General features: G+C 43.8%; 1 protein-coding gene across 8 annotated transcripts; it reads right to left on the bottom strand.

Moving 5' to 3' along the window:
* Nucleotides 1–16805: 16805 nt before the first annotated feature.
* On the bottom strand, nt 16806–25595 carry ZBTB18 (zinc finger and BTB domain containing 18). 8 transcript variants are annotated; one of them, XM_032649182.1, is made up of 3 exons: nt 25194–25255; nt 22825–22908; nt 16806–20479 (listed from the first exon to the last, which is right to left on the bottom strand). In XM_032649182.1, exons 2-3 carry the CDS (start codon nt 22835–22837, stop codon nt 18897–18899), a joined length of 1596 nt encoding a protein of 531 aa, XP_032505073.1. In that variant the 5' UTR covers nt 22838–22908; nt 25194–25255; the 3' UTR covers nt 16806–18896. The 8 variants fall into 8 exon arrangements, with proteins under 8 accessions (XP_032505073.1, XP_032505107.1, XP_032505077.1 ...); XM_032649216.1 differs by lacking the exons at nt 22825–22908; nt 25194–25255 and adding an exon at nt 25579–25595; XM_032649186.1 differs by lacking the exon at nt 22825–22908 and having other exon boundaries at nt 25194–25310.
* Between the last annotated feature and the right edge of the window lie 1045 nt (nt 25596–26640).

The following is a 26640-nucleotide window of genomic DNA, read 5'->3' as shown; positions in this document are numbered from 1 at the left end:
CGGATCCCTCAATGCACAGCCGACCTGAAACAGGGCCAAGGTTGTTCACTAGGTTTCGCCCACATGGCACCAAGGAAGTCTGACTCCTGGCAGAGGGTACATGTAGATTGGCCGTGAGTAGAGCCACGTAAACTGTTGAAACAATTGCACTGCAGTTTGCTCCATCAACTAAGAGATGACTGTGATCATTCCCAGCACTTCCATGGGCCCCAGATGACTAGGGTGGAGCCATCTCCTTTACCGTGCTGAGTAGCTCAGATGGTGAAAGGAACACCAGGCAAAACCAAGTTTTATCTCCACACCACAAACCAGCTGTGTGACCTTAGGCCAGTCACTTAACCTCTCTGGGTCTCAATTTCCATACTTGATAGTGAAGGATTTGACTGAAAGAATCTAAATTCCCTTCTGGCTCTAAATTCCTTTTTTGGGCTTTCTTGCATTGACTTTTGGAATCAGCAGCTGAGGCCAAAAGAAGCTGTGGCTACATACACTTCCAGATTGAGCAACAAACTCCTCAGCCAGCAAGGCCTCCTGCAGCCCACTGTGGGTGTTCCTAAAACTGTGGAGGTAAGTCAGATGAGTGAAAACTGTATCATAAAAGTTCTAGAATCACTCAAAATTAAAAAGAATTAAGAATTCTTTTGCAAAAGGAAGAATACTTCTGTAATGCCTCTAATTCCCTTTCATCTGCATTTTAATTTGAATTTTCACAAGTGGATTTAGTGGACTTTGGAGTCAACAGAACTGGGGTGGAACCCTGGTTCCTGGAGGAGTTACTCTCTGAACTTCAGCTTCCTCATCTGTAAAATGGGTGTTTATACCGTTCTGGAAACATTGTTGGAGAGATAAGCAGGGATTTATATTGAGTGATACAGAATGTGTAAAACATGAGGTGCCCGTTAAATGCGTTTTTGTGCCAGTCCTAAAGCAAGACACGTGGCATGTGTATTCGCTCTTTCCCCCCACCAGTCTCTTTTAGGTCCTCCAGGATAGGGACAAATTTCTTCTCCTCCTTGGTAAAGCCCACAGTGTTTTGCATGGCACTGAGCAGAATAAATGAATTCATCAATTAATGAAATTACTCTTTTGTTCTTCCCTAAGGTTCTGCCTTCCTTCCCAGAGTTCACACCATTTCGCCCTTCCTCTTTGAGGTGGCAGGTTTAACGTCTCTCCTGACCTTGGCAAGTCTTAGAGACTGTCCTTTTATGAAGAGAACTCCTGGCGTTTGCACATCACAGCAGAACACGTGTCCACTGAGAACCACGAGGCCCCAGGCAGCCTGAAGGTGGAAAGCAGAGGTCTCCTCAGTACCCCAAAGAGCAAGCCCAGCCCCTTCAGTGGGGTGAAATGGGGTGGACCCTTTACACTTTGTGCTTTTCCAGTCCCAGGAAATCGCACAGGCCTTTATGCTCATATGCGCCTACAACATCTTTGTAGGTACATGCAGTTTTAGCCCTGCCCTCTCCGTTTCCCAGACTAAGAGAAAGGGGTAGGAACGGGAAGGAGGTGGCAAAAGACGGGGTGGGGAAACATGTTGCAAGTAAGACTGGAAATATGCCTGAGATGTAGGGCGGGAAGGCTGCGCTCTCCAAGGGGAGCCCCATTCCACCTCCTGGGACTCGGGTAGCATTTCCTGTGTCCCCTTATCCCCAGGTTAGACTGGAGAAGCTAACTCATGCTCCTCCTAAGTTTAGCTGCAGAGATTACCACACCAGAATGAAACCAGGAAACCAGTGGATCGGGAACGTCCATGAGCAGAGGGGAGGTTGGCTGCTGCTGGGATCAGCGAACAGGAGCTGGGAACCACAGGTACTATCAGTTACCACGTTCCCAGTGCTAGCTCGGTGCCTGGCCCACTCGAAATGTTTGTTGAGTGAGCAGATGCATAAATACAAGAAGAAATGAGCAAATGAATGAATTGTAGCCGGCACTAAATTAAACAAGTACTTCAGGTCCCTTTTCAAGGGGCTAAGACCACCGTTTCATACCTTGGGCTGCTTAGGAGGGATAAGTGAGAGAATATTTGTTGAAGGCTCCGGGGCAGTGGAGAGGGTAACTTGTGTGCAGGTCCCAGGAGAGAAGAGCTGCAGGTGGGGGGAGCCAGCTGCCCAGGAAGCAGATGGGGAAGAAAGAGGAGGTGGGCACAGCTGAAGCCTTGGGGGGGAAGTCCCGGGGGGAAGTGGTGGTCGAGCAGTGAGAGGAGGGGAAGCCCACACACTGGGGGCGCCCACATGATGTAGGTCGTCATCTAGACTCCCCAGAGCCCTGTGAAGTCAGTATATCATCTCCATTTTTTTTTTTTTTTTTTTTTTGCGGTACGCGGGCCTCTCACCACTGTGGCCTCTCCCGTTGCGGAGCACAGGCTATGGATGCGCAGGCTCAGTGGCCATGGCTCACGGGCCCAGCCGCTCCGCGGCATGTGGGATTGTCCTGGACCCGGGGCACGAACCCACGTCCCCTGCATCGGCAGATGGACTCTCAACCACTGCGCCACCAGGGAAGCCCTATCATCTCCATTTTATTGAGGAGAAGACTGAGGTTCAGAGAAAATAAAAAACATAACTAAAGTCAAGAAGCTGGAAAGTGGAAGTGTTGGGATTTGAACCCAGGTTTAGCCAATTCCAAAGCCAACATTCTTTCCTTCTCCCAGTGCTATCTCCTGGAGAACACAGAGCATAACAATGTGCATTGTCCACGAGGCTCCCTCGGCCTCCATCCTGCTGCCCACCACCTACAACCAGCCAATCAGTCCTGCTGACCAGCTCTCCTGAGTGGATCTATGATCCACCTTCGTCCCTCGCTCAGCCACTGAGGGACTGTAAGTAAGTGTGTTCCTACTTACCATATACTTCTCTTTTCACAACACTTATGATAGTTTACCATAACTTTTTGTTTAATTGTTTCATTAACCAGTAAGTTCTATGAGGGCAGGAACGCTGTACCCTCATATGCACAGTTGTCACTTCATAAGTAGTTGCCCTCTACCGTATCACTTTTTCCTCCCCTCCCACACCCAACTCAAATTAGTCTTCCTAGGCAGGAACCCATGAATAGAAATTATCCTTTATCCTTGTTGCCCTGGTACAGTCTTTCTCTCCTGTGTTTGGGCCCCTCAAAATTTTCTGCAGTTCTACTTCCGGCTCTGGCAGGCTTGAATTAAGGCTCATCCAGCATCTATAAAGAGCCATTGGGAGTTCCCTGATGGCCTAGTGGTTAGGATTCCGGGCTTTCACTACCGTAGCCTGGGTTCAATCCCTGGTCAGGGTACTGGGATCTCACAAGCTAGGCAGCGTGACCAAAAAACAAAAAAGCCATTATATGGCCCCAAGCCTACCCAAGCATAGTACCCCCTTTATCGGGTCACAGTGATTGTCTTGTGGATAAGCACACCATCTAGGTCAGGTTAGAGTTCTTTTATTAGGATTTAAACACAGATGTTCAGAGGATGCCATCCTCTTCCTTTTGGGGTCACTGGCTGGGACAAGGCCAGCTAGGACCATCTTTGTCTATGTCCAATTCCCCCATCGTGTGAGGAAAGCCCATTTTCAGGTATAAATACAGAAGTAAACCCAAGAGTGGGTGGGAATGGAAAGAGAGCTAAATGTCACTGTCATCTGAGTCCTTGTGCCCAGTCATCCCTGAGGCCACTGCCACCCCCAGACCTCCCCAGATGTGAGTTAGTGAATTCTCTTCTTTTGTCAAGCTAGTCTATTTCCGGTCACCTGTGACTGAAATGGTCCTGGCAGATGCAGTGCCTCTGCTGCTTGAAAGGTACCGTATCACCAGTCCACGTGGCCCTTCTAAGGGGGAGCTGCAGAAACTTCTGTTTTGGTGAGTCAGCACCTGCCTGAGCTCAAAGCACAAACTCTTCTCCTCTCCTGGCTTCCCAGGTGCCTTCATAGGCAGGCAGGAGGGGGAGGTCAACAAAAGCTGGAAATAAGATAACATCTTCTATCAGTCCCCAAAGTTCCCCCGATGCAGGCCACAATAATATGAGCAAAAACAGCAACAATGAAACCCAAGGTGCCTAAAATACTCATATCTGTTTTCTACTGAGTCTGTGACACCCTGAATCAATTAGCCTTATGCTTCTCCACCTTGGCCTTGAGGACCTAACTCTAACCAGGAGCCTCCTTCAAACTCTGATTGTTTTGCATCTTTAGTGACGGGGCAGTGAGTACCCAAGGAGTGACGAGCCACACGTCCAAACAGCCTGTGTCTGCCATATAAAACAATCTCAGGTTGGGGAGCCACATCTCCTTGAGGCTCACTCTCTCCTTCCAACAGGCAGATGCACTTCTCAACTGCGACACTTTGACACTGTGACTGGGGAAGCACCTGAGAGGGCTAATGCAGCTTTGAGAGAAGCCAGCACCCTGGCTTGGAGGACCTCTTTCGCAGCAACCAACATTGCCGCCCCTACCCTTATCCTGGCCCCTCCGTGCTCTGCACCATGGATTCCTGTGTCCCAGGTTGAGAACACATGGCTCTTGCCTGCTGTAGAGCTCTTCATTGCACCGTCTCTTTCCTACATCCCAAACAAGAGGAAAGGGAGAAGCATCTTCTCTGTCCACAGTGCTCTGTTACCCAATCACCCTCTGCCGTGCCCATGGGGCACATGGATCACTGTTAAATCGCTGAGAGGCGAGGCCAGCAATTGAGTTCTGTGGCCTCACCAGGATGAGGCAGGTAAGGATTTCTTGAACATGCTCCAAGATTACCAAATGATAGGTAACTGGAGAGAAATTAGATGAACTAAGTTAAATGAAAATTAATTTATATTTTACAGTATTTTAAAAAACATACATTATTTCGTTTAACTACTTGCCCATGGGTTAGAAATTAACTGGTATTAGACCACAAGGGAGAATATATTGTTCTCACTTGCAGATAAATAATATTTTTTTCATAGTTTCCCTTGAATTTCAGTAGAGAAATGTAATGGGTCCCTATGATTTTGTCAGCTCAGCACCAGCTTCATTTCAGGGAACTCTCTCCCTGTCCACTGGGGAGTTCGCCCTTGGCCTTCCCATACCTGTGCCCTCCACATGCATATGGCTACCATGTGGACTACAGGTTGGTACAATGGGCGTGACTTTGGCACAGCCCATTGGTCAAGCAGTGGGCGCCCAATCCAAAAAGGCCAATCAGAATTCTCCCCCAGGATTTGGGAACTGCAACTGACAAAAGAAGTCAGCCTTTCCCTGGGTGTCTGAAATTGAAGACATGTAAATGCAGAAGCAGTTGGCAGTCTTGTTCTACCATGTGGACTGAGGAATAGAAAATGCCAATCAGCAGAAAGACTTCAGAGGCAAGGAAAGGAGAACAAATCCTGACAGCCTCTGATCTCCCACTTCTAGCTGCTCCCAAGGCCTGTCCATATTCCTCTTTTGGATTCCATTGAATCCATGTATCCTTATAAAAAAATTTTTGTTTGGTTTAAACTAGCTTAAGTTGGATTTCTGTTCCTTGCAAGCAAGAGTTTTAACCAATATAAGAATGCAGTCCTATTTCAGTCTCACTTATATGCTAATCTTGAATTCCTCGACCATTTTACTTTGTAACTTCAGGATGAAAAAACTAAAAGTGAAAATATTTGAGTTAGACTCTAGTACAAATTAGTCCGCCATCATTCTCTTGGACTGTTTTTTTCACACAACAATCTGGTAGGGTTTTCCTCCATACTGGAATGGATTAAGTACAAGCTAGACATACAGGGGATGACTAGGTCAGCGGTCTAGCCGCCAATGACAAAACATGGGATTTTTATAATAGCCACTAAGAATTTGGTCTTCCCTAAGTTTAGAGTCCATTTGTGAGCGCTGTGTGTTCTCTTTTGATGACCTACTTAACTCAAATGACCTCTGATTTGTTGACCTCACCAGTCCCCTTGGACACTCCAAATTCAGTGAACCACGTCCACAGCAATGGTCTGTGGTGCGCCCCTTCCTATGGAAGCCGCCTGTCTACCAGAATTAGCCTTTTCATTTACAAGGCCTGTCCTAAGAAGGTGGCAGGGAGCTGTCCAACCAAGACTCCGAAGAGGAGCTGAACAAGCACAAAACCTTTGCAGGACTAACAGGGATGACTCCTTAGCCAGGAGCCCTTAGCGCTTGTTCACTGCTAGTTAAAATAGTGAATGACAAAAACAAAGGTGATACCGTCCCATTCACTTTCCCAAAAGTATGTGTGGAACTAGATTAGCTCTTGCCTGATATCTGGCTAGGATCTCTCAGGGTTCTCCTATGAAAAAATAGAAATTAACCCAAAACCCACCGGGCTCGACCAAAAACAAGGAGGCCTGTGTCTAGCACGTGCGAGGGAAAACACAGCTGGATACTAAAAGTCCAAAGGCAGGTAGAAATGCTCACCAGCTTTGCCCGTGCCCTCCCGTCTACGTGAGTGTGCCTTTGATCACTAGGCGCCTCGGAAGCCTGAGTGGCAAATTAGTCACCATTTCTACTCTAACTGGAAAATATTTCCTTGTTATCAGCCCCAGTTGAATCAGCATTTCAGTTAAATAGGTTTAAAATATCCGAGGAATTTAGAGCAGGAAAGAACCTCAGAGTCATCTGGCCCAAGAGTTTATTTTAAAGATGAAGAAAAAGAAGCCCAGAGAGATACAGTCACTTGTTCAAGAGGCACAGCCAGTGAGCAGAGGGCTAGAGAGCAGAAGCGCGTCACCCCGCGCTGGCTCCAGGCTCTGAGAAAGGAGCTCGGGGCCTTCTGGATCGCGCTGCTCCCGGGCAGCACTGCACGCGCCGAGGCCTAGATGTCCAAGAAATCAAGGGCACTGGCTCTTCTAAATTCTCCACGGAGAAAGTTCCAAGGCGCTGGGGGCCGATGCGGAGGATTTTCAAAGGCCTGCAGCGGAGCCCTGCTCGCAGGGACACAGGCCAGATGTCCTCACGTCCCCTCTGCAGACGCTGGGCTGCCTGCTGCAGTCCACCCCGCGCGGGCGGCACAGCCGCATCAGGCTCCCGCAAGCCCCGGGCGCGTTCAGAACACACCCAGGGAGACGCCGAGAATTCCTGCCCGGGGGAAGTGCAGGGGCGGCGGGCTGGCTGCGAAGGTCAGTCTGTCTCCCCTCCCTTCCTTCCCTGGTCGCTCCCTGTGGCGGCAGAGAAAACAATGAACCCGCGGGGCAAACAGAAGACAGCCTGACGCATCACCACACTGGGAAGCGAGGGCCCAATTGCTAAGCAGCTTGAGTGGGGTCGTGAGAAAACCGTGGGGTTTTCACAGAGCAGGTGGAGTTCAGTGCAAAGGCAGAGTGTCTTGCCAATCATTGGAGATGACACTTTTGTTCGGATTAAGAAGTGCAATTCCAGGGGCACTTTCTTTCCCCGAAAAAGAGACTGTAAAGACAATATAAATTTGTTTAAGCTCAAGACGTGAAACTGATGCCATGCCTTCTCAGCTTTCTAAGTTAGGGATGACGGTGTAATTTAGCATCACCTGAAGCCAAAACTCACCTGAGTAAAATTAGGAATCGTCAGTGAATCCCCACTCACATCTCCAGAGATGAGTCTGATTCTTCTAGACACACACACACACACACACACACACACACACACACACACACACACACAGAAATAGTTATCCTTCTCCTTGGCCCTGGTATCCTATTGAACAATAGATATGCCCAGGACATGCGGGGTTTGGAGCTTCTATGCGGAGAAGAATGTGCAAGATTTCTCAGTCCCTATTATTCCCCTCTCTGTGTATGGTTTGTGTGTCAGCTGCTACCTGAACAGAGGTGGCAATTCCATATAGGCTGGCCTAGAGGAGAAAACTGTTCTCACTCGGGTTCTATAAATTACTCATATTCTCACTTTAATATCAAGTACGATATGTATTAGAGTGCATAGTTTTGGCTAGAATCAATTTGGAAGGCAGTCAAATAAAAAACAAAATAGGAAAATAAATCCAAAGTAAAATTTATGACATGATTTTACTCCCATTACATTCCACTTAACAAATGCATATGTTTTACAATATCTTTAATAATAATTATTAAACATAGTAAAATACTTCCAAACTTGGCTCATTGCATAATTGTACTCCGAGTGAAAAAAAGTGATCTGAAGCCTTGTCAATATGCCACTTCCTCCTCCCCCAGCTTTTAACAGAAGCAGCCTCCAGTGGAATAATCCAAGCTGTGTTCAAGAAGTTGGCAAGTAGGTCCAATTAAATGTGGTTTTACTGTATTCTGGCGTTTGCATATCTAGTTTGCCAAGAAGTAATCTTTCACAAAAAAAAAAAAAAAAAAAAAATCTGTACTGGTCCAGACACAGCCTGGATGGTGCAATGCATCACATAACTCTACCCCATGACTAAGATAATCTTTTTTTCTTAAATAGCTGTGGAAAACGTATCATACATCCATCATATTCCTATATGAATCACAAAACACCATCCTTTACGGAGCTGCTTACATTTATACATGACAAACTGAAGTTCATCTGAATAGCTCTATTTTAATTATTAAACTCAGAGGGGGTTACTTTTAGCCACCTGAGCTTGATGTATTTATTCAGGTGTACTCCAGTCGGATTATCTGAAGGAGGCTATAAACGACCCTATTGACTATGAAATGCTGGCTTGTCCAGGCTGCAGTCATCCACATTCACAAACCAGGGACCTGAAATTCAGGGACAGACACGCTCCTCTGAGCTTTGCGAGTGAAATCCTGGGCCGCGGCTTGCTGATGTTTTACACACTCCCGATCCCTTCTGGAGGAGCTGACTCTCATAGCCCCTTCCAGCTAACGCACGCGCTACGCGAACAATCAGCCGTATCCAAAGTCCAGATGGAAAGCTGTCAACAAAGAGACTCCTTCCGCTCTGCCTACCGCATGATTCATCCCTGGCATGAAGACAGGCCGGAGATGGGCCCACCACCTTGACTCCCATAGGTGAGCCAGGAGAGGAGCACAGGTGCCCATTCCTCTGGTCAGCAGGGAGGGATCAGGTCAGAAAATGCTGCAAAACACACACACAACCTGGCCTTTGTTATCAACCGTCACGAGCTCATTAAAAACACATGCAGAAATGGTTAAACAAAACCCTCTAAACCTTTTACAAAATTGCCAGTCTGTTAGAAGGACTGAGCTCACAGCAAACTCTCCCTTCCAATGTGTGCAGTGGAGCAGCTAATGTCCTTTGGACTCTTGTCTATGGCACCAAGCAAAGGGAGGTGGGGGGGGGGGGGGTGTTTGTTTTTGCTTCTTGTTGTTGTTTTTTAACTTTTTAAAAACAAAACTCTTAAATATAGCAACCAAAAGGACTATTTTACCAAACACATACTGTTGAAGTCATTCATTGCCTTGTAAAAAATCCATGAAAATTATAAAATAAAAAGGGAGATTTGTGTCATTATATCAAGGAGAGCAAGAAGGAAAAGAAAACCAGATGACTGTGGCACGAATGCTTTTGTGAAGTGGCATTGCATCAAAGAGCATAGTGGACTCACTGAATGGGGATTTTGAAGGCTGTTACGAGGAAAAGTTGGATCGTAAGCTTGATCGGGGCAATATTTACTCAAAGTTTCCTTATAAGGAACAGAGCTTTGCATTCCATCGAGTCGTGGACTTTCACCAGGTGCCTCTTCCTCCAAATGGATGTATTTGCTATGTTGCAATTTGCCCATAGATTTGCAGTGTACCATAACATGGCTCTAACACATAAAATAGCACGTTGGTGATGTGAGGCCTGAGATTGAGATGCTCTGAGCTCTGATCTGGCATGTGCCACCTTCTCCTGGTGAGAACGGAGTAACTCATTTAAATCTCTGATAAATCATTTTAATATGTGTGCTTCTCTGGGGAGCTGTGCTTGTTCGTTATCATTATATATATTAATCATACTGGTTTTTATATTATGATGCAAGATTAAACATAGGCTGAAGCTTTCGGTCTTGGTCTCTCCAGCCTTAAGAGAAAAAATATGTGTCCAGCTTAGGTTTTTGGACTAATCAGATAGAGAGCTGAAAGGGCTTTGGGAGATTCGTCAAAAAGAACCAAAAGTATGATGTAAGTTCTATAAGGTGTGTACGTACCTAAACATGTACAGACGTACAGACCTACCTGAGACTGTAGGATCTTTTTCATTCCTATGGCACTTGGACTTTCACATTTCATGTAGAAATTGCTTTCCTCAGGGCCTGCTTAAAACTGAGATGAAGTTGAATCTGTTAGTGCTCGATGAATTTAAATCATAAAAATTCACATTAAAAAAAACTCACGTTGGTAAGAAGTCTTTACGATAAGGAGAAACTTCATCTTGGTGTGAAAATAATAATCATTATAATAGTGAGGTCACTGCAAATGTACATAGCACTTTTCTGCTGAGAGCTTAATGCTTTTGCAAATTCATTTTCACACTATTCTAAGAAAGAAGATGAGAAGGGCGTTATTTTTCTGGTCTTTCTTACAAGAGGAGAAATGAAGGTGTCAGGGTGGGGTTCCTCCAGTGGCGAGTTGGTAGACCTTCCCTAACTTTCTCTTGAACCTCCTTTCTCTCAAGCAGATGATACTGAGAGAAGGGGGTTAGAAACATTCCAAGTAACCAAGGCCAGTTTTCAGATTACGTGGAAAGTTATTCAATTTTCCCCTTTTAGCAGCAAACAGGTTTTGAGGTTCCTGTCTTGGCTGCCACCCTCTGCCATGCATCCGTGTTTCTTCTCTCCCTTTAGCACGTCCAGCAACAGCTCTGTCAGCTCTGCAGTTACTAGCCTGCAAGTAGCAGTGCCTCGTTGTGGTTGAACTAGTAACATATTTGGAAACCTAAGCAACCCTTTCATGGCCGGGAGCAGAGAGGGAGAGCGTGTCAGTCAGCAGAATCCAGCCAGGGTCTCAGCTCTGGGGACCCCGAGGTAGATGGGCCTAAACATGCCTTTCTCACTCACAGGAGAGAGTGTTCTGCTGTGATAATTCTTTTAATAGTTGATAGGATCCAAGTCAGGAAGAGAAATATTCAACAGCATAATTCCAATCTTTGGTTCAACTTGTAAATGTATATATCAGACAATAGTAAGTGCAATCACGGTAAATATATATTTACATATTGCAAACTTTACCATTTGGGCATAACCAGAATGTTGATTTCAGATACAGACTTGATCAAAGATGTGCCCCGAACAAGGAATTCAACCTCCACGTGCCTCTAAAGAGAAAAAAAAAAAACCTCATGTCTAAAATGATAGATACCTAAAGGTTTGGGTAATGTATGAAACGTTTGCAGAATGCCTTGGACCTCTTCCCTTTCCTTATGCCTTGCCCTGTACCTGCTCTTCCACTTTTAGGATGAATAAACTGGAAGTCACTTTTGCCCCTTTCAGCTCTAAGTTTTTGTGGTTTCTAGGAAGAACATGTGATACAGCAATTTGTAAGGGGAGAATATCAGACACACAATATAGGTTTTCAAATAATGGGGAATAATTGGGCCATTCTGGCCATTAGATTTTTGCAATTTGAATAACAAAATTAATTCATTATTTCAAAAGCAACCAGTCCAGAATGCAAATTTTAAAATTCGGGATACAGATGTAAGCTGGGAATTGTTTTTGTTTATAAGGCTTAAGAATTATGTTATTTTTGGAGAGAGAAAAAAATTATATATGTATTATTAAATAAGGATAACAATACGAGGATTGGTTGCCTCATAGTTCGAGGGCGTTGTTTGACTGACTTTTAAACAGAAACACTTCAATCATTTAAAATTCTTCCATGCTGGTCAAGCCTTCAAACTGCCTGTATTTTGACTAAAGTATTATTTTTTACTGTAAGATAAGCACCTTTACAAAGCAAATTGAATAAACGATGACAAGCCCGCCCTCCCTCCCCCTTTTGCACATAAGAGATTCTACTACTGCTTTGAGGCATCCCTCAAGTAAAATAACATATAAATAGAATGTGAGAAATTACCACGTTTTCTAGACTTCACACGTAGTGTGAAAAACAAAACGTCATTGTGCCTCAACATATCCTTTCATTTTTTTTCTCTTAACCTAAGGATTTCATTGAGTTCAATGTGGTTTATTAAAAGGAGCACCTGGAAATGCCTCAGCTCCTTGGTCCGCAGGCTTCGGACTCACTCACTGGATATATGTATGTGGTTTGCTGGTGCAGACTGGTAAATAGGGCCAAGCTCAAATGTAGTTTTCATTCAAATTTATTTCAATTTTTCAAAATGGTAGAAATTCACACACAAAAACAACTTGGTTGAAAAATTCCATTGTGCAATGGTATCAAAAATCACTCAATGCATAAAATTTACCCTCTTATAATTAACAAAAGGACACTGAGAAAAGCAGAGAACAGACTATAAAGTATGAATTTTAGTTTGAGTCTCAACAAAAATAAAAACCTAAAGAATATTCCATCTGCCAGCCTTCAGTTTCTTTTTCATTTATTTGGTTGCAAAATCTTCAGGTTTCTGAAGAGATACTAAATTTTACAATAAGGGCATGTGTATAATGTCTATGCTTTGAATATAAACCTATACCATTTCTCCCTGCTGTCATGTAAGAGACCCTCTTTCTCAAAAGCAGTTATAGAAATAACCTTATAAATTAGATTTTCTTGGAATATGGTTCTACGCTCAATTTTTTTCTATTTGATGAGGATTTTAAGTACACAGAGAAATAGTTATAAATGAGAAGAAATGGATTTTTTTAATAGATGTCACAAACTTCTGTGGCTATGGCTCACAAGCAATAAATGCTTTTCTTAAATGTTTTAATTATCTATTATTGTATCATTGTGCTTTACTAGAACTTATCCAGATAGACATCCTAGGAAGCGTTGTGGTGTGTCTAGTAAACATGCAATAGGCACTTCAATGTTACCAAACAGCTCATTTACATGACACAGTTCCAAAAAGTGGTCCACAGGAAACATACATACATATAATTTTTAGTCTGTTTTTAAGAACAAATTTAAAAGGTTCAGATTAAAAGCTTAAATGCTCCTACTTTGATCACAGATCATTTCAGAGCAATAGACGTACACAAATAAGTGTCAGGGTGTTTAGTAATCCCCTCAAAGTTGAAGTGCACACTGTACTAAGTATGATTTTTTAAAAAGAGGTGACTCTGTCCTTATTTATACATCATTTTGAGTAATCTATATTTTAAACTTATACGTGGTTAATTCTTCTAAGCTCTATCCCATAGGAAGAGTTAGCTCTGATTGGACACAGCACGCGTGAATAAGGCTATGCTAGTCTTTCGACCTCAGTATCATTGTACTTACATGCATTATGTATTTAAACAACAGAGTTAATCTAGCCTATAAATGTTTACAAATATTCGAATACATTTTTCCATGTACCACTTCATACTAACTACAAATATACTTTTTACAAACTTGAGTATTTAGGCCAATATGACTTTTAAAAATTCCTATATAGTCATATTAAGCCTGCATATGGACACTGACTAAAAGCTACTTGATTTAATGATTAACTACAGAGATTATAATAAACTGTAAATAAGTCATTTCGGTGAATGGACTCTCTGTGTCACACGGCCTCTCAAAGCCACTCTAAATATCCTCACTGAAACTGTTACTGACTAATGTGCTACATTTTAAAGCCAAATTGGGTTTTTGCTCCTCTCCTGCCAAACGAACTAGAGAGAATTGCCTCCTATAGCAAAATGCAAGCTCAACTGCAAACCCATTCCTGAAGACAATTAGAAAAGGGGGACAAGTGCCTGTAAACTTCAAGAAACATTTTAGTTTTGACAGAATTGTTTTGCAAACTACCCTTCAGCCAGAGGAAAGTACCATGCTCACTTAATCCTAGGGATCAAGAGTAACAGTAAATTAGTAAATGTTAGAATAGAATCAGGAAACTTAACTAGATAGTTCATTTCTCTCTCTCCAAAAAAACCTGATTTCTTCCAAGTGCTTGAATATTTTAGGAAAAAGCTATTCTATGAGCCTGAATTATCTGGACAGTTAATTCAACAAATTATTTAGTGTAAGCAGATACTTATAAAGTAATTGGGCTTAAAAACTTTTCAAGTTACCGTTTCATTTCTATGACCTCACCCTTCCTTGTTACAACGTTTTAAATTTGGAGTTCAGTTTCTTTCACAAGAAGTTACAGAAATTAATTAGAAAAGATTTTTAAGGGATCAGTTTGCAAAATGCTAAAAGTTTAATTTCTAAAATGTCTCTGTAAATGAATGAATATTTCTAAAAACCTCCAGCATCATCAGTATGATCTGACTGCTTTAGCTCTCCTTTTATAATACTAAGAAAATCTAAGAAGGGGTGGGGAAGGCTAGAAACATAAAATGTTTCTATGTAACTACATCGACAAAGTCAAAAGATAAATGGTTCTACATTTTGGACCAAAGGATCACATACAAAAGATACTTTGCCATGTTTCAGCAGGCCAAAGGCAGGAAATTTTTAACATAAGAGACAAAAATCCTATCAGTGTAGTAAACTTGGACTGTAGCCAAAATGAAACTCCTAAAAGTTATTTGCTTTTAAAAATAAAATTGCTTTTTTAAAAAAAGTGGTATTATCTCTAGCATTTTAATGGCAAATGACTTTAAAGAGAAGGACTGAGCTCTTCGGTCCTGGATTTCAAAATTCACACTTACTCAATTCACTGTACCTTATCAGTAAGTTTCAAACATGGAAACAATTATAATGAAAAATTTAGATCAATATCTACAAATTAAAACTAAAATTATCTGAGTTTGCTATCCAGATGTATGTGAAAGTTTCCCTCATTAAACTGGAAACCAAAGAATGTTTTAAGCTTTATAATAAAATGTAGTCATACAATACAGGAAATTTTGAGATGGTGAGTTTTTTTTTTTTTTAATTCTAATCTGGTACAATGGGATTTTTAAAGTCAAGTTTTTATATGTTTTGCGTTCTAGTGATAAAACTTTTGGGAGATTCAAGATTTTTTAAGTACTATTACTTCCTGGGTTAAAAAAACAATCGTTTTCTTTGATAACAGTTCAAAACTTTTGTTTTACCTGAAAAATAAATATTTCAGCCATTTTAATGTGAGCTCTATAATTTTAATAAAATGTTTACCTTTTTCTAGTCTTCCAGTAACCTGTTTGTAGATCATTACGACAAGCGTATTTTAAAAAAACCAAAAACAAAACTCTACTTGATTCACCTATTAATCTGGTAGCATGATTAACTAGAAAGGAAATCCAAAACCAGTATCCTTAACATTGCATACTTCTTGGATCTCCTAGGGTACACCTTGCACACAATGCTGGGCTCACATTAATCTAGGGCATAATTGATTATCTAAAAGAAACAGATGTTTTCAAAAGTAAATGAAACCATGTATTTAAAATATACTTATGTATCAGCCTGATGTCAAAGGGGAGAGCAAACTGAATGGTTTCCAACATGATTACGCGAAAAATTAATTTCCTTTTTAAAAAATGTAGTGAATAAACAACTGATTCCTTCACTTATCAAATGTGGCGATTTGTGTAATTGTTCTAGTTTTGCGAGCAATGTTTTAAGAAGTTATTTCTTCCAAAGTTCATGTCAAAATACTGTTTTTATAAGTGGATCCAGTTAAGATAATGCTCCTCATTTAAAATTAGATGCTAGTCAGTGGAACTAAATTACAACTCTCGATATCCTCAGAAAGCTTGGAGATGCTGTGACCCTTTCATGTGAAACAATGTTTGGTTAGTTAAAACCAAGTGAGTTTCATGTAACAGAAAGCCTGTTTCAACAAAAAAAGGGAAACGTAGGATCCCAAATAGTAAATTACTAATTGCGCTTTATGACAATCTTTTGGGATTCCCATCCAAAGCCATCAGGGAACTTACAACTGGTACATTTTCAAGCTCCAGACCTTATATCCCACTTCCAACAAAGTTAAGAATATTAACCTTACTATAGGTCACTAATATAAATGGATTTAATTTTGACAATAATCATGTAAAACTGTATTTTCATAGGTATCTTTAAGGCTGGAAGTTATGGACAATTATAGATTCCAGGATTTACAGAAACTCTCAGGTCGGTGCCAGCCGTGCTCACACTTAGGACGACGGCGTGTAACAATTCCTCTATAGAACTGTCTGGCACGTGTGAGTGCTGTCAATTCTTTAGGTCAACCAGCAAACGTTTCTCACCTTGACAAGCCCAATGAGGCAAGCATGAAGATGGGACGATCACAAAAATTACGGAACAGTTTTTTTAAATGGTTGCATGAACTTAATTACATTTTAGTTAAAACTTAGAAATTAAAACCTGGGAACTTTTGAGTTCTCCCAGGAACAAAGAGGACGTATACAGCTATTCTTGAACAGTCGAATGCCTGCTAATTCGATTGCCTAGAATTCCAGTCGTTAGCCAAGCATTTTTCCAAATTAAGACATCCGGTCTCCTTCAATTTTCCACTTAAACCAGAACACAGAAGAATAGATTTGACCAATCAACTTAGGATAAAATTACCCATGAAAATATGACTTATGGTGTATGGATTAGTAGTTGTACAGCACATTACAAAAAATCTATGCTGCCACTTGAGGTTTCACACATTCACAAATTTCTAGAGAGTTACCTTAACATTCCTGATCTAGGCTATAGAAAATGGGTCACATTTTTTAAATGTGCATTTAGTATCTTCTTAAATGACTAGAAGCAAAATGTTTGCACGCTTCCATTTGAGTGATTTAAGGCATTCTAATAATTCATAAGCTCTGAACAGAATTGGTATTAAAAAGAGAGATGCCATGTATGATACATATTTAGGATCTATGTAGTACACAATCACAATTTAAAAAACACACAAAAATTCTCAGTTCATATAATTTATTGCAGTTAGCACACAGTTTAAAAATTCACCAACACACCAATAGTACAAAACTAAACAGCATTATAAGTTATTCCCCCCTCAGGAAAATAAAACATACTATGATTGTCAAAGCTAGATGTCAGTCTAAGTTTTAGAACAAAGGAAGAATGTGAAACTAATAAAAGGAAAAAGCAATCACTCACAATGACCACAAAAAGAAAATCCAAAAGAAAGTCCGTTTTCTCACAGACATTGATTGTCTTCTCTAAATTAATAAAAATTATTTTAACATAAACTGTATTTAAAAAAAACTAGAAACTCTTCAAGTAACTAAAGATAATGCTCCAAGGCCATTTTCACAGCTTTTTTTGTTTGTTTGTTTGCTTTAAATGCCATTACAGCCAAATTAACACACATTTGACCAAATATTTCCAAAACAGTCCAGCAACACACAATGGAGTTTTCCATTCAGTATCTTAAGCACAAAAATAGGCTATGTTTACAGTAGTTAAGGCGATCAAATTTTAAACAAAAGCAATTAAAAAAAAAAAAAGGGAAAAACAGCAAACGTTTTCCATGCTACTCCCATAGACCTTATTTGTAAGTGCAAGACAGGAAAACAAACACTGTGCAAAATGCTTTGCCCTGCGTGCTGGTCATTAAAACCACACGTTGGGCTGCAGCCTCTGCTGCCGCGATACACATAGTCTACTAACCCCCTTCCCCATGTCAATCAAGGCAGTCCAGTCCTTTCAGCCTGGGGCTTTTTCAGTCCATAGAATCTTTTCATGAGTTTGGGGGGGGTGGGGGAGGGGCGGGAGGGAAGGAGGAAGGGAGGGAAAGGAAGAAGGGGAGAAAAAGAAAAGGGGAGCAAAAAAAGAGAATGACCTATTGTCAATTTGTGCAGTAGTTACTCTAAAAACGCTCAACTGGGTAAATGTGTACATCTAAACTTTGAGCTGGCCTGGGTTTTGTGCAATTAGAAGTTTTGTTATAAAATGCACACTGCACATGCAAATCTTTAAGCCTTTTGTAAACATTTATATTTTCCTTGTTATGTAGCGAAGTTATCAATTTGCAGCTTAAGTTTTTATTCAGCTTAACAGTTTCAACTTAAAGACAGTGGGAAAGTCAATTTAAATTATATAAAATAAAAACAGTGCATTAACGTTCTTCATAACACCAGGTTTTTTTTTTTTTCCAAATGGTGCTATTTTTCTAAGGAAATTAAATAATTTTAAACTCACTCGTTAAAGTTATACAATGCAAACAAAGACAAAAAATATATTGAAACTCATGCATTTCTGTAGCGTTAATATTTACTTTTCAAGACTCAACTAAGAGCATCAACACAACCTGTCAAGTCCTTTGACACCCCCCCAGCCCATGTAATCAATTACAGTATACAATAACAGTAATTCACATTTTTCAACACACAGTTCAACACTGCTGAAGCTGCAATATCCTTTTTCATCCCAAGCAAACCTTCACAAAGACAGCGTCCCAGTGATCCCAGTGTACTTTCAGAATTTCTCTCATTGGGAACCGTCAGAAAACCAGAAGTTGCCACAGAAAGTTTTAAGTCAACTGCTTGTTTAAAAATAGATAATCCAGCATTTCAGAAATTTTCCATTTGGGTCTAAAAGCATTCAGGTTTCCAACAGCCAGAAAAGATTCATGCAATTTGAGACATATAAAGAGGCTAATAAAACCGGAGGGAATTTCTACTTAAAAAAAAAGAAAAGGTGGGAAAAAAAGAGAGAGCTCAAAAGACACCGCAGTGCTGACAAAATAGGCCCTAGGAAAGCATTTTGTGATAGGACGATTTGTTTCAAAGGTTCTTATTGGCTTACTTCCCCTACCCCCCTTGAAAGAAAGAAAAACACCTCTCTATTCTCCGACTTGCTCTAAAGTTTCTTTTACCAGAATGCTAAATTAGTGAGATTCTCATGCTATTCTAAAGTGCAAAAACAAGTTAATACCCCAACCTTTCAGTTCCAGGAAACAAGACTGCTTTTAGACCGTACCACAACTATATAGAGATCTATTTATATATAGGTATATATATATTATTTATATATATATATAAAATTATTTCCAGAGTTCTTGAGAGCTATCTTCTAAGGTCCAGTCTCTGACAGCGGGCAGGCTCAGCGCCTCGCTTTTGACGGACAAGGAGTTCACCAACTCACAGTGGAACTTGCGGATGTGCCGGTACAGGTCCCCGGACTGCGTGAACCTGCGCTCGCACCACTTGCAGGCGTGCGGCTTTTCGCGCGTGTGCACCACGGCGTGGCGGCTCAGGTTGTGCGAGTACTGGAAGCTCTTGCCGCACTGGGTGCACGTGTAGGGCTTCTCGCCCGAGTGAGTCCTCTCGTGGCGCTTCAGGGTGTACATGCAGGAGAACGTCTTCCCGCACAGAGAGCAGGTGGGCACGTTGACGTCGGCGGCCGGCTTGCTGCGCAGGCCGTCCTGCTCGCGGAAGTGCGTGCTCAGGTGGATCTGCAGGATGTGCGGGCTGGGGAAGACCTTGTTGCACAGGGGGCACATGAAGATCTGGCCCGCCGGGCTCAGGATGTTGGAGACGTAGGGCAGCAGACCGCTCTCCATGCCGCCCTCCACCTGGACCCGCTCGCTCTCGGGGGTCATCATCTCGTCGTCGCTGCCTTTGTCCTCCCGCTCCAGCTCCCTCAGGACCGAGTCCTCCCTCAGCGGAGCCAGATGGGCAGGCTCATACTGTACCCTGTTATTAGTGCTCACACTCTCTTTCACAGTGCTATGTTCCATGTCATAGTCATTAGTGCCAACATCACTCTCATCACAGGAAGCCTCTTTCTCCACCTTCACCTGCACCAGGTTGCTTCTCAGCACGTCCTGTGAAGAGAAATAAGAGCTGTTCAGATTTTCAACTCCTGAAAGGCTGGACTTGACAGACAGGTCCAGCACACAGTCAACATCTGCCGAATCCCTCACGGAGGTGACAGACCTCTGGGACAAAGACTCTGTTGAGCTGCAGGGGCTGGCTACTGTTTTTCCAGCTGCTGTGGCGTGTGGCTCTGCCTCTCCGCCAGCCTGGGGGATGCCTGCTGAGTCCGAGGGCAATCGCATCCACATGTTCCCAGGCTCGGCCGCCAAGTCCCTTTTGCTAGGCAAGATGTTCAATTTTTCATCTTCCCCTTCATCTTCATCACTGGGCAAATCGCCTGCCATGTGGCTGCTGCCATCAGAGAGACTCTCGACTTTGTCCGAACAACTTGAAGCGTCTTCTTCCTTTTTGGTGCTGTCTGCCTCTGTGGTGGCTTTCTCTTTCAGCTTCTTTTTGCAGACTTTGACAATGTCATACATGTGGAGATAACTGGCAGCTGCTAGCACGTCTTCAATGGGCAAGTCTTTGAACTGGAGTTTCCCTTCATACATGAATTCAAGCAGGAGAGCGAAGGCTGGGGCTGTAACAATGTCGCTGTTCAGATGAACAATGTCTCTTTTGTCCAGCTGGTCCTTGTAAAAGAGGTGGAAATACATGCTGCATGAAGCCAGTACAGCTCGGTGCGCTCGGAACTGGGCATCTCCCACCAGAACAGTGCAGTCACAAAGAAAACCCTGATGTCTCTGCTCGCTCAGACACTGCAGCAAATGTCTACTATGGTCTGGAAACTCCATACTGTCTTCATAACCTGGGAAGAGAGAAATTTCTCATGAGAGCCTGCTTAGGAACAACTTGTCAAGGCTCTAGTCCCCATTTAAAAAAAAAAAATCAGCTTGGGCCACGGAGGTACATGTCCCTGAATTTTAATCAGGCTAATGACCCAAGCACTACCAAATCACACACACAGAACCAAATGCAAGAAGAAAAATGTACACTTTTGAAACTTCTTACCCCAGCCAAACAGTCTCTGATGCATCTCCACCTTCCTTGAACTTTTAGTCAAGTTTTAAAAGCGTTAATTTCAGTACAGTCTCTTACTGAGAATAAGAATTTAGGTCTCTTTCAGAAGAAATTTAATTAACTCTAATCATCAAATTATGTCCTACAAAACCTACAAAATAGCTTTAATTTCAAAGGGAACAACTCAAATAATGAACAAAGAAAAGTCCCAAACACATTCTGGAAGATTCAGAAAACTTGTTCAACCATCCTTTTTTATTTTATTACTTTTGATACTTGACTGCACTTAGCAAGCACAATTTAAACACACATTTGGCTGAATCAAGAAAAAAAAAAATGAAACCGCATAATTAGTCCAGAAATTAGCAAACAACTTACTTTTAAAGTCAGAGTGTTAAAACAACAAAAGCCCTGTGTATAGAAACAGATGTTAATGCCTTAAGATTTGCAGGTATAGCACACATGTATGAGATCAGAAGGAACTACACCAACAGATGGAAAAGATCATCTCTACTATGAACAAATCCAAATTTTTTTTAATGAATTGAGAAAAAGAAATGGTTATATTTCTTTGTAAAATCTGTACATCTAGAATATTAAGAACCAGAAGGGCTTTATTTAACTCTGAAAATTCTCATCTAAACTTTGATCTGTTGCAAAGCAAAATGAGTTCCATATTAAAATTAATGCAAACTTTTAAATAAAGGCATATTACATTCAAATGAAACTCAAAAGCTTTACAGGTTCACCATACAAAAAAAGAAAAAAAAAAGTCTTGCTAGTAAAAGAGAAACTATTCTTTTGACTCCCCGATACCTCAGTCAACAGAAAATACTTTGTTTCAACATAATTTGATATATTTTGTTTTCCGACTAGCTTTTATTCTTTCAAATATGCACTGTTGCCCTTATTTTCTGGTGAAAGAGGGTAAAATGGAGGCAGGAGACACACAGATGTACAAAGGGTCAAAATTCAACCACAAAATTCAACTCCTTAAACCTGACTTCCCCTTTCCTATGACCAGAAGCAAAGTTCCACACCATCCATCTCAAAAAGTGCATTTGGAGAATGGATACATATTCATTTAATATTTAAAAATTACTTCCCTGCTTCTTCTACACTTTGCCCAAAATGGGCTAAAACTTTCATCCTAACCCAATACATTCTGCAAGATGCCACTGCTAGAATAAACCAAGATTTACAATACAATCACTTCAAGTGCCCCACAGCTAACATCAATCCTAATCCTTGAGAGGGCTAAAAATAAAGATTGGAGGGCAGCTCACAAGGTAGCCGTGATCAAATTAGGAGGCTGAGAGGACAGAGAGGGACGAAGAAGGAAGCTTATAAACATCTGATCCAGCTGACTGTGGCCATATGGCAGCTGCTGCCCAGATAAAGAGATTAAGAATAGAGGAGTGCGATTACAGCTGTCTGGCCAATTCAGGCAGCTCAAATCTACAAGTTCTAAATTAGTCGCTAACACAAAAACTCCTGCAAATAATTATCGTTATGCTGAAATAAAAGATCTCTTAAATATATATTTGAAAGAGAAATGAGGAAACCAGTCAAACTATTCTCCTGGGGACAAAAGTTTTTTTTTTTTTCTTTTAAAAAAACCCTTCGGTTATAAAAGCACTACAGCTGTATGTTTCAGTAGTGCTGCTGAATGTTTTGAAGAATAAAGTTTCACAGTGGAATTAATTACACAACAATCTAGCTTCTTAACTAGAAAAATCTTCTCATATAAGTTTGAATGCTGGATTCCATACAGTTTACTATTTCTCCCCCACCCCCGACTCCAAAAGCAAAAGAAATCTAAATAGCAGTGAACAACAACAACAAAAAAAGGATTTTAATCCAAATTGATCTCAAAAAGCAATATTTCAAAGTCTTTCTTAACATCTCAAAACTTGAAATATTTCTGCATATTAAAGTTATTTACCCGATCGAGCAAGAGGGATAGAAATTAAAACTAAACAAGCCCAAGACTCTCAACTCCAATAAGATGCTCATTTAATACTCAAGTTCATATTTTATTCTTAAACTGGATTAGAAAAGTAATGTGATTTTTTAAAATTAAATAAACACCAAAACAGAAATATGCTCCATCTAATCTCTTGCTACTCCTACCTTTAGGACACATAAACCTGATTAAGTCCTTTCCTCTGAGTCTTGCTGGCTCCAGGTCTGTTACATCGGTGGAAAAAAAGCAGACTAAGAGACAGATGCAAAGTGGAGATGATGTTAGAGAGGAATGAGATACCTTCTCCACCACAGATCCGCACACACTAACTCCCTGTCTGTGTGTTAGAATAAAAGGCTGAGGGATGGCAGGCTGTCAGCTGCTCTGACATCATGTTCAGATGGAAATGCTACCTCCAGCTGTGCTCCTTTTAATGCCATATGCTACTCCTCTACACTCCTGCCACCAGCTTTTTCTTAGGAGAACTTTTCTCTTCTGTTAGTATAAACAAAATACTTCAAAGTCTCCCTTTTTTTCCAAACTTTCTAACAGAAGAAATTGAAAAACTCAGCATATGGAGTTCTACTGTATTTATGGAATAGCAACACTTCTGTCTTAAGTTGGTGGACTGGCTTACATACTGACAGCACACTCAAGCCACGGTGCTATTCAGGAAATCCAGATTCACTTTTATTCAACTCCAACGTTTAGTTTCAAAGGCAGCTTAGGGATATTTTTAAACCAACCCATTTGACATCTCCAGTCCCATTTCAACATTATTACGGCACTTCAATTTTTTTTTTTTTCTGCTGAGATAATGGTATACATGTCTCAGAATACTGGAAGACTATTCAGAACTACTACTTCAACCTGGTTCACCTTATTATTTCACTCTTATATAACTACTTATCTAAAACTACCTTCTCAGTAAAATTTCTCACCCTGCCAGTTAATGCAAATTTCAACTCTCAATATCAACAAGCTGAAACTGCACTTTCTGAAATCCTGGAAAGTACTTCAGTTCAATGAGACAAATTAATAAACAGATACAACCTGCTACAGCCAGTTAAAATGAATGCTGCATCTGCGTATCTGATCCGACTTTCTGCTCAGAAAGAGAACTTGGTCTTCCCCTTGATCTGTGTCCCATAACAATCTTTTTTTGGGTCACTGTAATGTTCATGATCACAAGAAAGCCTTTCAGGGAGAAAGGGGGAAGGGGTGGGGGAAGCCAGGTCTAGCAAGTTGGGGAACTTTTCAGCTAGATTTGCGGGTCTTTTCGAATGGCTGATGAAATTGTAACGTAACCCGGGCTGGCCTGACCAGTGCCCTGCAAGGGGCTGCGACATCTGTGAATGTCGAAGTCTCCACAGACTCTTGTGGGAGAGTGCAGCAGAAAAGGCGCTGGGGCCTGAGGCGCAAGTGTCACAGTCCTGGTGATAACCGCTCCGTTCTCATTAGAAAACCATGACCAAGAGTTAAATAAAGAGTAACAAAGACCAAGGTCTCTATCCTGTGCTTCTTGCTTTCCCAAAGTCGCAAACCCAACTTTCTCTAACTTCGCGATGAATGACATAATTACGAATGCCTATTTCAGGAGGCACTCTTTGGGGATAAATTCCTTCTCAGCCAGACCACCTATTCTGCACAAATGCCCTCGCCTCATTCCAATATATCAGACATTAATCACCCCATTACCCAGTGGGGTGGGGGGCGAGTGACAGTTTAATGAGCCCCGAGCACCGCAATGGGCCAGCGACTCCCACTCCACAAATCAGCCCCTCTGCGCCTCGCAGCCTCAGGTCCGGAGAGGTTTTGCGAGGTTGGGTTTTGTTTTTCAAGGAGGTGGGGGTGGGGACGGGGGTGCGGAGCAGGGAGGGGGGAAGAAATGCAAATCTTTACGTAGTTGGCTGTGCATAAAACACTAGGGGAAAGAGGAAGGTTAAACCACAGGGAAGGAGGTGGAGGGCGTAGAGCCGGTGCAGCAGGAAAACACCTTAAACAACAGACAAGAAAACAGACCCGGGTCACGGCAACAACAAAAGAAAAGTCGTAAGAAGCCGGGGGAGGGTGGCTGCTACTGCTTCCCTGCCGCCGCGGCGCGAGCCCCCGGCAACTGCCCCGGACCGGGAGGGGCCTCCCCGCGGGCGCCGCCGCAGCTGCAAGGGTCCCCGGAGCCACGGCCGTCCCGGCGCCGTGCAGCTGCACCGCTCCCAAGCCCCCGCCCCGCGTCCCCCGCCCCCGAGAGGCGCCGCCGCAGCTGCACCGGCCGGAGCGCGCCCCGAGCCGCAGCTGCACCGGCCGCACCCCGCCCGACCCGCAGCTGCGGCGGCCCGGCCCCGCACCCGGCCCCCGCCGCTGCGGCGCCCCCCGTCACCCCTAGCTCCACCCGAACAAACTAACTCCACTCGCGGGGCCCGGTCGCCCGCCCGCCCGCCCGCACTGCCCCGCCGGCCGGGGCCGCACAGCCGGCGCCCCGCCCTCCAGGGCCCGGAGGGGGCGCCGGGTCGGGGCCGGGTCCGGCGCCGGGACTCACACGGAGCGGCCCTAAGTCACCGCGTCCCCACCGCCGCCGCGTCCTCCGCCTCCCGGCCGCCGCCGCCGCCGGACTTGGTGGGCTTCCTCCTCCGCTGGTCCCCCTCCCTCCCTCCCGGCCCCCCCGCCCCCCAATCCCGGCTCCGTCGCCCGCTCCCCCTGCCCCCTCCCTCCCGCCCACCCACCCCCGCTGGCAGCCGGAGGAGCGCGGCGGAGCGAAGAGGCCCCACTCTCAACGGCTCCCCATGGCAGCAGCCCAGCGGCGGCCGCAGCCTGCCAGACACAGCGAGGGAGCGAGCGAGCGAAGAGCGAGCGAGGAGCGAGCTCGGAGCCCGGGCCGGGGGGCGGGGGGGGGGGGGGCCGGGGGGAGGGGCGGGGGGACGCACCACGCACGCACGCGGCGGCGCCGGCCAGATGTTCCCCCCCTGCCGCCCTCCCTCCCGGCGCTGGGCTGCTGCGATTGACCGAAAGCGGCCGGACCGGGTTCCCCGCCCGCCCCCTGCAAGCAGTCTCCTCCAATAGGAGGGCGGCTTTTCAGGGAGGCGGAGACAGTGGCGGGCAGTCGTAGGACTGACAAGAGGGCCCAGCCAATGGTATGGGCGAACCGGAGCTGCCTCTCGCGAGTGCCAATCGCAGGCAGAAACTGTTGGGGAGGGCGGGCCCGAGCGGGCGGGGCTGGTAGCCAGGCGGTACGGGCGGAGTCGGCGGGAGGGCGCAGCGGCGGTGGCGGCAGCGGCGCCCCTCTGGGGGACTTGGCCGTGAGAAAGTGAAAGGAGCCCGCGGGCGGCGGCGACAGCTGCACTGGGAGGGGCTTGTTTCCAGGCTAGGAGGCCTCGCGCGCTCTGGGGGTGCGGAGCGAGCTTTTCGGTGTGCGCCTTGACAACCATAAATACAGTTTTGAACGTAGTGGGGCTGGGCTGCTCGAAGTTGCGGAGGTATCCGCGGAGGCAGAGCACCCGGGACACACATGACTGAGTCAGGCATTAGGTGGCTCCCTCTGCTCCGGCTGCTGTGGGTGACGACGCCCAGGCCCTCGTCTCCTAGAGCGCAGAGGGTAGGACTAAGGGACGTCGTCGCTCCGTCCCGCGCTGCCCCGTCAGCAGGTGCAGGTGCGCGTCGGGCTCAGCGGACGCCACCGGCTTAGACGGGCAGTTTCTGGTCGTCATTCTCAGGGCGTCTTGTCAGACACGACGGAGCACCTGTATTTCTCGCAGAACCCTCATGTCACGTGTATTTGCAGTGTTACAAGTAGCCATTCCCGACTGACCAAATTCTAGAGAACTACAGTAAAAGTGATACTTGCAGAAGCCATAGCCTGATTTCTTAATTGGTACGTCTCAAGCCACAAAGTTAAACTATGGAGGGAAGATGTAAGACTGTTGTATCGTTTCTCCCTCCCTTCAAATAAACTTTTATTCGATTCCTGTTCTTTGCAATTAAACTGTGTT

The sequence above is a fragment of the Phocoena sinus genome, chromosome 1, assembly GCF_008692025.1.
Source record: "Phocoena sinus isolate mPhoSin1 chromosome 1, mPhoSin1.pri, whole genome shotgun sequence".
NCBI lineage: Eukaryota > Metazoa > Chordata > Mammalia > Artiodactyla > Phocoenidae > Phocoena > Phocoena sinus.
Note: the sequence above shows the minus strand (reverse complement) of the source record. Positions and strands in the feature narration are given on the sequence as shown.